This window comes from Mchenga conophoros, linkage group LG13 (genome assembly GCF_057382185.1).
Source record: "Mchenga conophoros isolate Kocher_MC1m ecotype Shallow Benthic linkage group LG13, M_conophoros_male_GT1.1, whole genome shotgun sequence".
Taxonomy (NCBI): Eukaryota; Metazoa; Chordata; class Actinopteri; order Cichliformes; family Cichlidae; genus Mchenga; species Mchenga conophoros.
The window spans coordinates 29,381,622-29,397,675 of record NC_140538.1 but is presented as its reverse complement, the minus strand read 5'-3'; the positions used below and the strand labels follow the sequence as shown (position 1 = coordinate 29,397,675).

At 41.1% G+C, this 16,054-nt stretch overlaps 1 protein-coding gene across 2 annotated transcripts in view; it reads right to left on the bottom strand.

Moving 5' to 3' along the window:
- Nucleotides 1-1,396: 1,396 nt before the first annotated feature.
- Nucleotides 1,397-16,054, bottom strand: part of bcl11aa (BCL11 transcription factor A a) — a 52,914-nt gene continuing 38,256 nt past the window's right edge. For both annotated transcript variants that reach the window (XM_085297664.1, XM_085297665.1), the window contains exon 3: nt 1,397-7,239. In XM_085297664.1, the coding sequence (XP_085153790.1) occupies nt 4,997-7,239 (2,243 nt within the window). In that variant the 3' untranslated portion in view covers nt 1,397-4,996. The remainder of the gene's footprint in view (nt 7,240-16,054) is intronic.

The following is a 16,054-nucleotide window of genomic DNA, read 5'->3' as shown; positions in this document are numbered from 1 at the left end:
CCACACTAAATGAAATTCACAATGACTAAATCTTACATGTAATAGCAGGTATGCGGGTGTTTTATAAGGATGCTCAAGTGTGTGTGAGAGCTGGATAGAGGGGTGTGGTGTGTGAAGGACACAGTGCTGATTGATCCTGACAGTTTTATGAGCCTTTGTGACTACTGAACAAACAGAGGGGTAATGGTAGATAATGATATTTACTTAAGTACATTCTGTGAAAGTATATGCATTCATACGCTGTATGTATATACACATGTGTGTGTATGTGAGACTGAGGTCCCATAAGGGACATCTATTATCAGCAACAGACACTCACTGTAGTCTGAGGAGTGACAGCATAGCGCACACATGTGCTTTAAGATAGTGTGCAAACTAAGTGGAAATAGTACCCACGTGCACTAAAACAGCTAAACAGCTGGACTGTGTTGACCAGCAGATAGGATGGCACATACACCCCCCCACACACACACGCACACACACACACGCACACACATACACAGAGCAAGTAATATAGTGGCCATAAAGTACTTGAGCAAAGGCTAGGGTGACTTCTGGGGTGGAGAGCTGAGTTCATTAGGTTCAAGGAACAGTGTGAAGCAAGTATGTCAAACATCAGTCCATCAGGGGCTAGAACTGACCTGCCAAATCACTCTAATTCAACCCACTGGATGTCTTTGGAAGATGTGAAGATGAGCAAAGATTTTGGACTTTTAACTGTAGCTTCATAAGTTTTTGAGCTTCTCCTACTGATAGAGACAGCACACTGATAGCTACACCAAAGTAACTAAGCAAGAAATGAACAATTAAAACTGACAGAAAAAAATTACAGAAAGGTTCATGTTCCTTCACTTATATATATATATATATATATATATATATATATATATATATATATATATATATATAAACCTACTTAAAATGTAGTCCCAAAGAGTCCATATGCTGACAGATTTCTTCCATGACCATTTCTTCATTATGCAGACAAACAGTTGAAATCTACTTATTTTTCTTATATTCAATGTGTTGTTAAACTTGTTACTGACAGATCAAAGTGGGTTATATGTGGCCCACGATGTAAATGAGTTTGGCATCAATGGTGTAAGCCTTGTATGTTAAGAAAATCAGATCAGACACTCGCTCACTCTGTTGGGGGAACTGAGCGTATGGACTTGTTACAAATGGCTTTTAATGGAAGAGTTTTGACCATTTTTTAAATAGGAGATTCAAAAAGATACAACAGTAATTGCTTGATGACGAGTTTGCAACTAAAACATAGCTGTAGGGTGGGGTGGGGGTAATTACATACACATACATGCATGCATACTTGAGATAACTTGACACACACACACACACACACACACACACACACAGTGGAGATAAGCAACAAGTGCCATTATACTTTCATTTTTTTATTAATTGTTTTTTGATAAAGGGACAAAATGGGTGTGTGAACAGGATTATGCAGACATCTGCCAGAAAACACAGACAGTGGTTTTCCCAATACAACTGAACAGAGACCCCAAACAAGTACAACAGAAATTAAAGAGCTCCAATGACCATCGGCCACCATTACAAAAAAAACAAATTAAAATTTAAAAAATTAAAATTATAACATAACCAAAAAAAGTAAGAAACCAAAAAAAACAAAAAGAATCCATTCCATGTCTCTGTTTTAAACAGAGCATATAGGTAATAATAAATAGTAACTCCCATAGTAAAAGATAAAGTTCAAGTTCAAGTTACAACAAACAGCTCTCAGAACAGGAATAGAAAAGGCTGATAACAAAATATTCCGCATTGCCATTTACAAAAAAGTCTCAACTCAAGCAGGCTTCTCCACGTCCCCCGGGTCATTTTTAAATATGCTTTGCATATGAAAGTATACCCAATCTAAATATAAAGCACCATTTAGTATTTGGCAATGAAAAAAACTGCAAAACATTAAATTTGTTTTTCAACGTATTTATTTTGACGCTTTTTCGTAATCCATGTACTGCATATGAAGTTTTTTTTCTTTTGTTTTTTTCCCCCCTAGCTTCTTGATGTTGGAATGTTGTCAGGTGGGAGGGGTGAGAGAGACAGAAGCACACAACAGAACAGGCCGACGTCAGCTTGCATTACTGCATACAAGAATGGCAGCGGGGGGGGGGACAAGGGAAGGAGGTCTGAACCAAAAAGCAAACATATGTACAACCACCTCTGTGGACAGGAAACAGCAGCGGCCATCTGATGGCCCCACGACGCCTCCCAATGCCACATATTTTAGCTGCTTTTTATGTTTTTTTTCTTTTATTTCTTTAAACATACAAATAATTCGCACTATATTATCCTGCCAAATTAAAAAAATATACCGTGGCAGCTTGGGATTTTTTTTCCACTACCAAAAGAAGGTATGGTAAATACCTTTAGAGAGAACAAGCAACAGTTAAAAATACGAGCCTCAATATAAATACTATAGTGCCTACTCTAAGTGAACATTGAATTCAAATACAATTCTAGAAATACAGAAAAAGTAGACCATAAATGTGTTTAAGCATAGGAATCGACATGAGTGTGCATTTTCCTATATTTTAAGTTCTTTATTATATATTCATATATAATTTTAATCCTTTCCCCAATGTATTTCAACCTGAAGAGCTGTGAAGAGCCAAGGCAAAACAAAATACGGAAAAAAAAAAAATCACAGAGTTTGTTTTTTTTTGTTTTGTTTTTTGTTTGTTTGTTTTTCATCTTTTTTTTGTATCATTTCATATATACTGTGATCGGAGTCTTGAACACCACCAAGACGCTGAGGAAAAGAGAAACGACAATTAAACTTAAATACATCTTCCCCTAAGAGAGCGTGAAGTGTTATTTGAAAACAAAAGTTTATTTTCATATCTATAATTAAAGGAAGATTTATACAAAAAACAGATTCTTGCAGTGTGGGCAACACAACTTGGAGTGTCAGTTGACAAGCCAGTAAGGTCTATAGATTATTCAGGTACAGACGACAACAACAACAGCTCCTTTAAAATAAAGAAGAAAGAAAAAAAGTGGATGTTACAGTGGCCAGCAGGAATGAAAACTGTGTCCATTTGACGGCCGTGTAGGAGCATCGGTTACTCGCTGTGAACCTTTGAATTTACAGATCTTGCTGACAACAATGAAATATCAGCCCAGGCTAAATGTTGGGGATTCCAGGGGTAACAATTTGACAAATGGTCAAAGGTGAAATGGCAAGGGTACAGAGGTCACGAGGGTGGAGTTACAACATATTATGTGTCTTATCTTTTACTGTTCAGAACAATGGGACCCTCATTGTCTGACAGCATTTCAGTGAGGTTTTCGTCCCCTTTGACGTAAACTTGTAAACAGGAAAAAAAGGAAACAGTGCACTTTATGTCCTATAAATGACAATCTAGCTTTTAGACTCAACCTGCATTGGTGTGGCACAATGCACGAGAGACGTCAGTACGTACCCCAGGTGGAGTGACAAGTGAAAACTGTGAACGGCTTGAATGAAACAACAACAAAAAAAAAAAATCTGCCTTTGGGTTAAAAAGCAACAGCAAACAAACAAAAATGCTCTGCATTAGCCTATACACACTGATTAAAATGATCTCATTCTGATTTTTTTGAAAGAGCCCTAGAGTACAGATAGATTTTTTTGCAATTCTCTATTTTTTTCTCTGCAATAATACTTATGACCCTGTTTTGATACTGGAAATGTAAAGTGAAAGACATTGCCTCTAATCCCCGTAATATGTAGCTTCCAGTTCTGTGTAGCTTTCTGTCTGTCTAGCTTGTAGTTATTTCAATGCTCTCAAATAAAGTTAGCCTCATTTGGAGCTCATATATTACTTTATGCATTGTTCCACACACTGACGTATTGAAGCAGCGTTGTAGGTTTGTGCTAACGCAGATACATGACACTTCTCAGCCATGCGTTGTATCCCTCAAATTCAGGATTGTACACTACAGGTTACCTTTGTTTTAAAAGTACCTCCTCACCAAAAAACAAAACTACAAATAATTCAGATATACACAATACTGCTTGTACCATGCTTGCCATGAAATCCACATATTAAAGATAGCCTATTGAACATGTAATAGGTAGCTAAATGATGATTAAAGAGAACTCGCTGATCTTTCATCATGAATCATCACAGTCCATTTGAGCAGTCAGGTGCTTGATGCAAGGACCTTCGCTGGGTGGCTTATGTGACCCCAAACTTATGCCAGATAAGGTTATGGCCGATGCAGTCTAAAGATATCAAAGGCACTCTTTCTTATTCTACCGAATGATAGTACAAATTGAATTCTAGCACACCCTTGTCTTTTTTAAAGAAATTTCAAGGCCCACTTACAGTTTAGTCCTCAAGCCAATGCATGTTGGTTTTTTTAAACCCTGTCTGAACATGGTATCTTTTAGAAAGATCAGGATAAGTGCATTTCCAGGGTTGTAAGAAATGGATCAAGTCAAAGAATGTTCACTTTCCATGTTACAAAACAGAACTGTACATGATATGTGTTACAGAATGTATGCAGCATGGATGTATCTTTCTTGTCTTTTCTCTTTTTGAAGAATAAAAAGAAAAAAACTGAACAAGAGAAAAACAGCAACACATTTACTCAACAACTAACCAACCAGGGACAAGTTCTTTTCTTTTTTTTTTTTCTTTGATTAGCAAAAACATACTATGCATGCTGACTAATTCTTAAAAATGGAAAAGGAAAACTCATAAAAGAAAATAGTACACAACATGTAAATTATTGCACAAGAGAAAGGCTCGAAGTTTTGCGTCAATGCAAGAGTATTGCCCCGATACAGATCATGCATTCAATGAGTAATGGAAACAGGGTGTGCTGGTGCAAAGCACATGGTCTTAAACTTCTGCCAGATTGGCAAAAGTGGTGTGTTGGGATTGGGGCAAATCTACAAGGGGCAGGGAATAAACCGGGGACTGATGGTGGACATAACTGCGGGGAAAAGGTCCCATTGTTCGGCCTTCTACTCTGACTTAATTTCGGTACTCAAAGGACGGTCACTGTGCCATTTTTTCATGTGTTTCTCCAAGGTGCTGTAGACACTGAAGGGCATCTGACAAATTTCACACTTGTACACGTCTTTGCCCACCTGACCATGGGTCTTCATGTGGCGAGTAAGTTTGGAGCTCTGGGCACATGCATAATTGCACAGCTCACACTTGTACGGTCTTTCCCCTGTGTGGCTGCGCCTGTGCACTGTCAGGTTACTGCAGTTCTTGAACACTTTGCCACAAAACTCACAAGTATCACTCCTGCGGCCGTCCTTGGAGCTGGGGCGCCCAGGACCACCGAGGTGTGGTGTGCTGCCCCCACTGCCTGTACCACTACGGCCTGACATCCCACCATCCAATTCCCCCGGAGGGGTTGAGAAACGCAGGCTGCCGTTCTCTGAAGAATGCTCCGATGAGGATGCAAAGGGCGATTGTCTGGAATCCCCAAAGTTCAGAAAAGGGTCCTTGAGTTGTCGGGAGGCAGCATAGCCAGCCAGCCACTGAGAGTAGACATTCTCAGTGTTAGGGATTGTAGAAGTGGGCAGGTCAAACTCCTTTTCCAGCTTGATACGTTTAGAGAAAGGACTGAGTGGACTGGGACTACCTAGAAGCAGTTTCTTGGAGAGGCCGACGGAGGCGGATTCATTAGGTGATGCTCCTCGACCGTTGACCGTTGAGACTGAGCCCTCCTCCCCACGATCGGTTTCCAGCACTGAGTCTCCATCGCATATCTCACGATTGTGGTGATGGTCTCGGTTGAGGTGGTGGTGCAGGTGGTTCTCTTGGGCCATGGCATTTCGTTTGTGTGCATTTAGGGCTTCACTGAAGTGCTGCATGCTCGCAGCAAGACCCATTCCCTGCATCACCTCAGGCAGCGAACGAGGGATCGAGCCCTCATCGGCCACTCCTCCCAGTCGACTTCCGATGCTGCCGTTGTTTTCATGCTGACGTGCCGTTTCAAGGTTCAAGCCAAAGTGATAGCTGTTATTGTTTCGTCTTGCTACCCTCTCTCCATTCTGCTCTTCCTCCTCCTCCCCCTCCTCTTCCTCCTCCTCTTCTTCTTCCTCCTCCTCCTCTTCTTCCTCCTCCTCCTCTTCCTCCTCCTCCTCCTCTCCATTTTCACGTAGCATACGGTCATTCTCACTTTTCAGCTTGGCCACCACTGACTTGAGGGCATTGCTTGCGCTGCCCACATGCTCACTAGTTCCAGGCTCCGGGGATGAGGCTGTAGAAAGCCCGTCTTCTGACTTGCCTGTATTTGGTGAGGACGATTTATGCATGTGTGTCTTCATGTGGCGTTTCAGTTTGCTAGCCTGTGTGCACGCATGATCACATAAGTGGCATTTGTACGGCTTCTCTCCTGTGTGGCTACGCCGGTGCACGATGAGATTACTCTGAAACTTGAAGGCCTTGCCACAAAATTCACAACACTTTGATTTCAACTGGGTGGTAGAGGAGGGTGTAGCCCCTGCTGAGGGGAGAGGGGTAGTGGGCGTGGTCTGAGAGCCCACAGGTGACTGCATGGAACCTGGAAGAGGCGGTGGAGTAGCAAGATATGGAGGTTTGCTGCCCCCTGCACCTCCTGTGCCTCCACTTCCTCCTCCTGTCTGGAATGGCTGGAGTAAGCGTTGCATGGGGCTTGGCCGGCTTGGGGACAGCGGGGGAGTGGACCCTGAGGTGTTGCCCGCCAGTTCCCGAAGCCGCCTTGAGAAGTCCATTGTTGGAGGGGGATCTAGAGGCAGAGGAGGATTGAGGCGCAGCACCCTGTCAAAGGCACTCGGGTGGTGGGCTGCCAGCGCCAGCTCCTCTGGGCTCAGGTGGTGGGGGTCCAGGTGGTTCCTTGGAGGGGGGCTGAAGAGGGGTGGTGTTGGGGGGAAACGCTGATGATGGCCACCACCAACAGCGCCAGTGCCAATGCCACCTCCTGCTCCAACACTGTCCCTTCCACCTGAGCCCGAGCCAGGGATGCGCAGGAGGTTGAAGGGGCTTGCATCAGGAGGCAGATGAAGGCCATGAAGTGGAGGCTGAGAAGGGCAGTCTGCGCCTCCGCCAAGGGAGGAAGGGCCACCCATGCGTGGGGTCAGAGGACTGCCATGTTCACTTTCCAGGTAGATACGGAAGCCGTGGGTGTTCTGAGCATGCTGCAGCAAGAACCAGGCGCTGCCATAAGACTGCTTACATGTAGTGCAGGTATAAGTGGTAGGCTCCTCCTTACCTGTTGTGACAAAGAAAAAAGAATGGGGGTTAGAAGAAATGATCAGTGACCTTCAACATGATGCAGACTTTGTTACATCTGAAACAGTTAATGTTATTGTACAGAAGCTGAATTCTTTTAAACATTTAATGCATTTCAAATGCTGCTCATTTAGTGTCATTTGACTCATTTTCATTGAAACAGCTGTACATGAACAGTGCTATATACGGAACGAAACACATGAAGAGCAACTTTGTTCTCAGCTGAACCAGTCTTTAAACCTAAGGCCTAACTGTTACAGCTTTTAAAAGTGGTCGGCACATGGTGTTGAGGGCTTTGCAAATACAACAGTAGCTTTTATTGAGGTCATGCCCCACATGAGTAGCATGTGAGAAGTGTGTGTGTCTCTCTCTTTTTCTCCCAGACTGCTTTGGGACATAATTTCTCCCTTTAGACTGACTGTGAGTCCTCCATTGTCAGCAGGAGAACAAAGAAACGGGGCTATCCCAGCGGACGACCACTTCCCACTGATCTACCAAAACAGAGGCTCACTGACAAACACACACACTCCCGAACACACAGGAGAGACAACACAGAAGAATCCTCCAAACTTGTAATTTACTACTTCCTTATTTCTCCAGCAACAACCTAAATACATTAACCACCTGATTCACTAGGTCATTGGAAACCTGTCTGGGGTTACAATTAAGAGTAGATCCATCCTGTTTCATAGATTTCTTTTACCTGCCAGGCGGTGTACTGCAATGACAAAATATGTGACTTCATTCAAAATGTAACATGTTCTCCCTTCTGAAAATTTGCCTATCACACATACGGTTAAAGCAAAATTCAACCGTCACTCATGGCAGGCTCTGGCAACCTGGAGGTTGAAGCCATGAGTAGTCAGAAATGCTTTTCTATTTTTATCTCAAATGTATGCAAGTTCATTGACATAAACTGTATTTTAGAGTCATATGTACTGCCCACACTTAAATGTGCATGCACACCCTTATTCACACAAACACAACAGAGCAGCTCAATCGCCCAAGGATGGTATAACAGTAGGAGTGCGAAAACATTTAGGCTCCAACTGGAGAGGAAAAATAACCCCTTCAGTCTGCTTCAAAGCATCTTCTGTCAGTGAAGCATGTAGAGTCACTTTGAGACAGCAACAAGAGGAACATCTAAAACAATAATTGCCTTTGAATGGCCCTGGTGACGATGACCTGTGGCAGGACCCGCAATGCATGTGTAATCTCATTAGGGCACTGATGGACGGCCATCAGCTCGTTTACAAGATTAGATGATAAACAAACCCCGCCATCACTGCCATTCAGAGTGCCTTCCACTATTAAGCACTGTGCAGCAAGGGTACATTAAACAAAGTGAACATGCAGATATGCACATTTTATACATTAACGAGTTTATGCATGATCAAAAGCCCAAAGCAAAAGAGAAAATATTCAGATAGACAGCTAGTGTGAGGTCAGTCTGGAATTTTAATTTACACTAAAACAGAAAGTAGCTATAGCATAATAGCTCTATATGTGACTGTACTGAATGACTAACACCATAGCTTTGTCCCTTTCACTACCAACAATCGTAAAATATCTCATTTAATGCATAAAATGCTTGAGCTGTCTTCAGTGTGTGGGTAGAAATAGAGTTATTTATGGAATAACAACAACTGCAATGAAAAAAAAGTCAAAAAGTTGTAACACATAATAAGCTGAAACAGGCAATATTATTTCAAAAGCAAATGGGTGTCATTCTCGGGGTCGTAATATTGATGCTAATTATCTCAGATGATTTTTTGGTTAAAAGCTATTTTGTTGAATCGTGTCGTGGACAATAAATTACAAAACACCCCATTAATATGTAAACAGGTTAGGTGGGTTGTAAAAATACACACTAAATTGGGACGTATCACCTGCTAATTACTGGCAGAACAAATACGGCAAATTAACAGTGATACTAAAAGGATGTCATGGTTTAGCGGAAGCTTTTAGACGTCGGCACACTGCAATTTACCTCTAATAGCCAGAAAGAGAAAGTCAAAGAGGTTTTAGGGATGGAAAAAATACTTCAACAAATACATGCAAAGAGAAAATCTCTGTGTACGAGTGTGTGTTTAAATGAGATCTAATTTTACTGACAGTACAGAGCTTACAGACAGCGATTTAAATTGACAAAAGAAATGTTTTTATTCACATAAACGACAATGAATTGCGACAGAATAGCTTGTCGTCATAAGGAAGACATGATTGAGTTAAAGTGCGTGTGCGCGGGGGTCTGTCTGTCTGTGCATTTCAGCATCTGGTCGAAAGATTCGCCTTCATTTCCCTTCCCTTTTCCTCTCCCGGCTTCTCTTTCTGTACACACACACACACTTATCCCATATGACCAACCATTTGCAAAAGCAGCCAAATTATGGATCATTAAAATCGGCACAAATTACCACTAATTGTAGGCACCTGCAAAGGATCTAACCTGTGAATATCATTTGCATTATCAGGACCAGGGAGGATTCATTTATTTATTCATGTTTTTTCCCTTTGGTTGATCTGCTCTGGTCTTGGACACTGACAATAAAACTGCACTTTTTCTACCTGGACATTATTTGGCCTTCCCCTTATTGACTAGACAGTAATTTCAATTAAAGGTGAATCTATTTTTTGTTTTGTTTTTTCCCCCTGCCTGCCACAACTTTCGAAAACAATTTAAAATAATACTCTAATAGCCCAGAACTAGGGTGAGAGTTGAGGTCCTATTAGCTTAGAGCCAATAGGTTTAAAGGCATCTGACATCATCTGTCATCATCCCCAGTTGGTTACCCCTCCCTCAGCCTGGTTCTGCTACAGGGTTCTTCCTGTTAAAAAGGAGTTTTTCCTTCCCACTGTTGTTGTTAGATCGCTGGGTTTTTTCTCTATTATTGTAGGGTCTTTACTTTACAATATAAATCTCCTTGTGGCGACTGTTAATTTCAATTTAATAGAATCTGTAATAGAATCCTCTAAACACTTGGTTTCCGACAAAAGCTGACTTAAAGAGATGGGGAAGGTGCCTAAAACTGCTTGTTTCATTCAGTGGTTGAACAGAGGATGTACCGAGGCTCAGTACAAAGCTACTCGAAGAATCCAAGCATAAGAATATGGAGAATAATAGGTCCCCTTCAAGCAGTTACAGTTTCAAGCAGTAATTCTGAATACAATCATCAAGGTGCCGGTCTGACATCTCTATTTTCATACACACAAAATGAATGAGTCCAACAGAACAGAAAAAAGGTACAATGTGTACTGAGTTAGCACAGTGTGAGCAAGTATAAGAACAAAAGCTGCCCTGTATCTCCCTGAAAAATGTCACTCTATTACAGACTTTTCAGGCAGAATAGTATCTGAGGCATGTTTTGCAGCAGTCAAAATACGACTATTAGTAGGAAGGAAGTCTAATATTTGTCTTACTTGCTGTGTAAAAAACAGAAACGCTTGTTATATAAAACTTAAATGGAGCTTCTCATGAGTTCCAAAATGTGCATATGATTTAGTCCAGTGGGACTGGGAACCCTACAAATAGATGCAAATCAAATCTGACAAAATAGGAAATATGTTTCTCATAAGGAATAACCTTCATGCCTTTGCTTCTGACAAAAATGCCTCTTTGGCTAAAGCGGTCACATGTGCAGATCATTTCATTTGTGCAGACGCTCACAATAAGCTTTGTTTTAAGACATCTTGTGGCAAAATGCTTGGGAATCACTGGTTTATCACCTTCTTTGAGAAAAGTTTCTCTCTATATGTGTGGTTCTGCTCAAACTGATACTCCTACAACACTATACAGAAATCTTTTTCTGAGGAATGTGGTGAATGTGCACTTAGTGTAAATCTTCAACTATGTCATTAAATCATGAGTATCTGCATATTCATAATTTTTGATTCATTCTGTGTCCCCGGGAAAGTACTGTCATTTGATTAAAAAAAAGACTTGTATAAAATGTTGACATTACAAACTGTCTGAAAACAAAAGAAAAAAAATGTTTCTCTCTGTGTATAAAGATGTGTGTAAAGTATTAAGTAAAACAAGTAAAAGGCACAATAGTGTAACTCTTAAGCTAATACGCGCCTTTTTGACTCGTAGCTCAGACTTGTCTGCATGCTGATTGAAACTGTAAGGTTAATGGATTTTAGAGTAGGCGACCGCTCCACTCTGTCTCCCTGTAATATACTCCCATCAGCCACTTCATTAGGCAAACTCTCCACCACTCCAAGGTAGAAAAATGAAGTGAGAAAGTGGAATGGAGACGGTGGAATGAAGACAGATCGAGCCAGAGAAAGAGAAAGAAAGAAGATGCAATAGAAGTAATCTCTGTGGTTTAAGTTTAGATAGAGGTGACAAATACCTCGCACAACTTTAAAGTTTGGCTGCACGTGTGCACCAGGTATATGGAAGGAGACGGGTGGGCAGATGGGGGAAATAATAACATCCGCTTCTTTACCGAGGGTAAATGTCAGAGCCGTGTGCCTGCTAGTGAGACTCCAGAGGACACACACACAGTTTCAGAAATGTCCTAGCACTCAATACCAGCCATGCTACAGTGACAAGCGCAGGCATTAAGCCTTATTAAGCCAAGGGCATTGCCTGGACACTTATGTGGTGCTAGATGGGAGAGGGAGGCAGTAAGACAGCTTGGCTCATGTTTCACAACTCCTTCGTGTGTGAGAGAGAGAGAAGGACAGAGTGCAGCAAGTTCCCCTGGCTCTACCCATCCCTCTCAACAACGAAGTGTAACACTCTGAGCCAATGGCTGTGCAAGGGGCTGAAATAAAGCCAGCGCACCAAAGCGTACAGCGACAAAACGGATAGATTGAGACCAAAATACACCAGAGCATCATATGTGGTTCAGGATTATTGAAATTGTTCTCCCAAGTCTTGGCATTCAGAAGGTGAAAAATAATTATTCTAACAGACACATCAAAAAAAAAATTGAACGCATTGCTTGGTGGTCAGGGTTAGGGTCAGGGTGCTGCACTTTGATAGTCTCTCTCTGAAGCTAATTTGTTTTACTTCACTTTAATTTTCAGCTTTTCTTCTGCTGTTATCAGCTATTTTTTTCCTTTGCTTTATAGTTTTTATGTCAACTGTGCTGTAATACTTTTTTTCTTTTTCCCCAGTCATACAGATACAGCCACTTAAAATGGTCACCTCGTCCCTGACAGGACCAGGATGGAATCCTGACCAACTGCCAACTGATAGATGCTCGTAATGATACTCCCCGCGTGTGACGTGGACAGCGCAACCATGAGTAGTGATGCCCCTGAGCATCATCTCTATCCTGTCGCTGTGAACACATGCAAATGGTATTCCAGGAATCACTGATAGAAAGCATTTACAGAACAATCATCTTCTTTGTATTTTGTATAAACTTTATTACAAAGTTCAAATGAGGAATTTTTGCTTTTCTCATTTTAGTGTTTGTTGTTCAGCTGCTGTTCTTCATTTGCATATCGTCAGCTTTTGAAATAAGAGCCTTCTGCAGACAAGCAGCAACCCGCATGTGACAGTAACACAGAGTGTGTTACTGTAGCTAATACACCTGCAGTCTTTGAATTTATAACTGTAACTTAAAAAGATGCAGAAGTCATTTCTACTTGATTGAATGATCTCACAAGTCAGAACATGCCTGTTTAGTTTATTTAGGCCTCAGTCAGAGAAACAGTTTTCAGTGCAGAGCTGCGTTCATGAAAACTCCGACATCAGAATATTAGTCTTTTTATATTGGGGTAGATGTTCTCTCCTCCTTGAAACAAATTGAAGATTTCAACAGAAACAACAAAAACTAAATATCAAGTAGGAAAACCCTAAATTTATGGAATTCACATAGTAGTATAGACTGCATTTTTTTGGTAGTCTTATAATGTTGTCGGCCACAGTGAAGACATAATGTCGATGCATGTAGTCACATTTTGAAGGTTAAAATGGCAAAAAAAATCTTCTTTTCTTTAAATATTCAAAAAATAAAAACGTACTGAACGATAGATGCTTACAGCATTTGAAACTGTTTTCCACAAGTTGCTGCAGTGACACATGACCTGTTACCTCCAAATGTTTCATGCATGTCTGTGTAACCAGAACAAGACATGTTGGTGGCACTAAATTAAAAGCGTCAGTGTATCTTTAAGATGGCAGCACATTTACAGTATAAAATGATTTCTATTGAATCCACCTCAGAACGTCAGCCAGCATAGTGGTCTGTCCTTCAGCCAGAATTCTGGCCTGTAAATTAGCTGGACTGCCACCATTACATCCCTCCACAACCAGCTGGGAAACAAAAATGGATGCCAGGTCTTGGCTACCTTCTAAGACAGACCTACAACTATCCTTGTAGCTTTACATGAATTCTTTTAATTCTCTATCATTTATGATGATTTCTCCATAAATCTATCCTCCTTATTTCCTTTCTTTTCTCTTTTCTCTTTTTTTTGGTACAAGCTAGGACTCTCCTCTTTATAGCCCTCCCCTCCCTTGCTCTCTCTCTCCTCCACCCATCGGTAGTTCTCTGGTGGTGTCCTTGGCTGGGTCCACCTCTGGGCGAGATGATAGTAATTGAGGTAATGGAACATCGCTAAAACAGGATTAGGTACGCATACTGAGAGTGAGGGACAATGTCCCTTAATACAATTTGGGATTTCCATCGGAGCCTCAGGCTTTCAGGATCTGCTGCTTGTATTTACATCTGGGCATCGCCGCTCACCCCTGATGAACCCCTGCTTTACCTTAAAGGGATACCTCAACATTTCACTAGAACTTCAGTTCTTTCCTTATGCTTCACCAAGCATGTCTTGCAAAGCTGGGGTTATGTTCATTTATTGTCAGATTAATTGTCTTTTCCTCTTTTTTTTAAAGAACAAAAAAGAATGAGGAATGTGCCAAAGCAAATAAAAATAGAAATAATTGAGCTGTTACATGTTGGTAAAAGGTAAGCCAGTCAGTGCGGGTCAATCTGATTTTCAAGGAATTTAACAGAATGCTATTAGAAGAATCTGCAAAAAAAACTGCAACAGCTAATGCCTATGATTGAGTTCAGTGATAAATATGAATAACTAATAAACCTAACAATTAATAGCTTTAATATTTTCAATGATTCGTTTGGTTGGGGCAATAAAAGTTTGCAGAAACATCATGGCTTGGGTTAAATGTTCCCCATCAAACAGTCAATTTCAGGGCTGGTCAGACTGTAACTTTAAAAAGGGCTCATAAATATAGGCAATAAATCTGTATTGCAGTGATGCATATATACATCTATGGAACATCTAGCATATTTTATTATAACGAGTTCTGCTCACCCTTGGCCTCACTCTCTCTACACATCCTCAGTGACTCAGATACTTCGGTCTCATACTTGATACACTGACTTACTTACTTTACTATATAAAAAGTCGGTTGTGGCACGGGGAGCAAACCATACCAAAGAAAATGATTTTTAAATGGCTTCAACAGGACATTGAAGTTATTGACTCCCCTATCATAAGCCATCCATCGTCTTCACCTCCCTTCATCTTTCCCCCATCATACAGCACTAAAGTGTAGCAGCTGTGGTTTGCTGCTTCTTCCAGCCTACTATACGTCTCACAAGCACTTAGCCATATCATTGTTGTCGTGTGAAAATCTTGCTACCCTAATTATAGTCGCGTTTCAAGTTTGTCATCTCGGAGCAGCATGTTTGTTCGAGCTGAAGATCAGTGCCCTCTAAACGAAACCATCTTGAGACCAAGTGGGTTTAATTCAGAAAGATGAGGCAAAAACAAGGCAATTACCAAAACCATGGTAAGAACAAAAATAAGAGTTTGGCTGCACTGCATACTTGAGTGTCATCCTATTATAGTGTCACTAAATTCCTCTAATTGTTATTTTGCCATCATTTGCTGTCTTGCCCTTGTAGCGAGTTAAATCCTGCAGCTCCTTTCTGTGCAGTCCATAGAAAAGCGATCTGTACAATCCTCCTGTCCTCCAATTATTTTCCCCTTTATGCTCGGGCCTTCTTACTAACTGGATGGCAAACAATTGGAATGCAAACAGTGGCAGCTGGTGTCCTGTCCGCTCACTGAGGGGAACGCCGCAGTCAAATAATAACATGACAGAAACTGCTCAAAAAAACGGCACTATGCTTGGAAGGAAATCAGCCACCATTAGCAACGATGAGTCACCAGCTAGCTCAAAGGAACTTCCTCAAACACTGCACTTACAAGGCAAGTATGTCAATCCTATTGCAAAGTTGTGTAGGCCGGGGGGAACGTACAACACCAATTACCTTGCAAGATAGGAAAAAGGTTCAGTGTTCCTCCTTCTTGCTGTTACACCGCACCCTGAAGTGTTTGTTCCCTCAAGATGGACTCAAGGACTCGACTTCTTTGACAAATGTAATGACTTTATTTCTACATCCATACATTTTCATTGGCGTTTGCATCTGCTGGTCCAGGAGGCCTTTGACCTCATCTAGATTCTTTTCCTTACAAAAAAGAAACAGCTGTGCAAACACACAGGTAAGGAATGTTCATCACAGCATTGCTTTGACCCTATCTGACTGTTCACAAAACTGTTGTGTAAAACTAAGGCAAATGCTTTTAGTACCACCCATGGCACTCAATGCCATAACTGCATTCATGCTTGAGTATGTTCATACACATGATGCCAATCGTCATACTATACCCCAGTTAATCTGAGAATGTCTTGATAAAATCAATATATATCCCGTGGACTATCAGCTTTCTTTGCAACAGAATAAAGTTTTCCAAAGTAAAGACAGAAACTCTGCAAAATAAAAAATATATATTTTTATCTT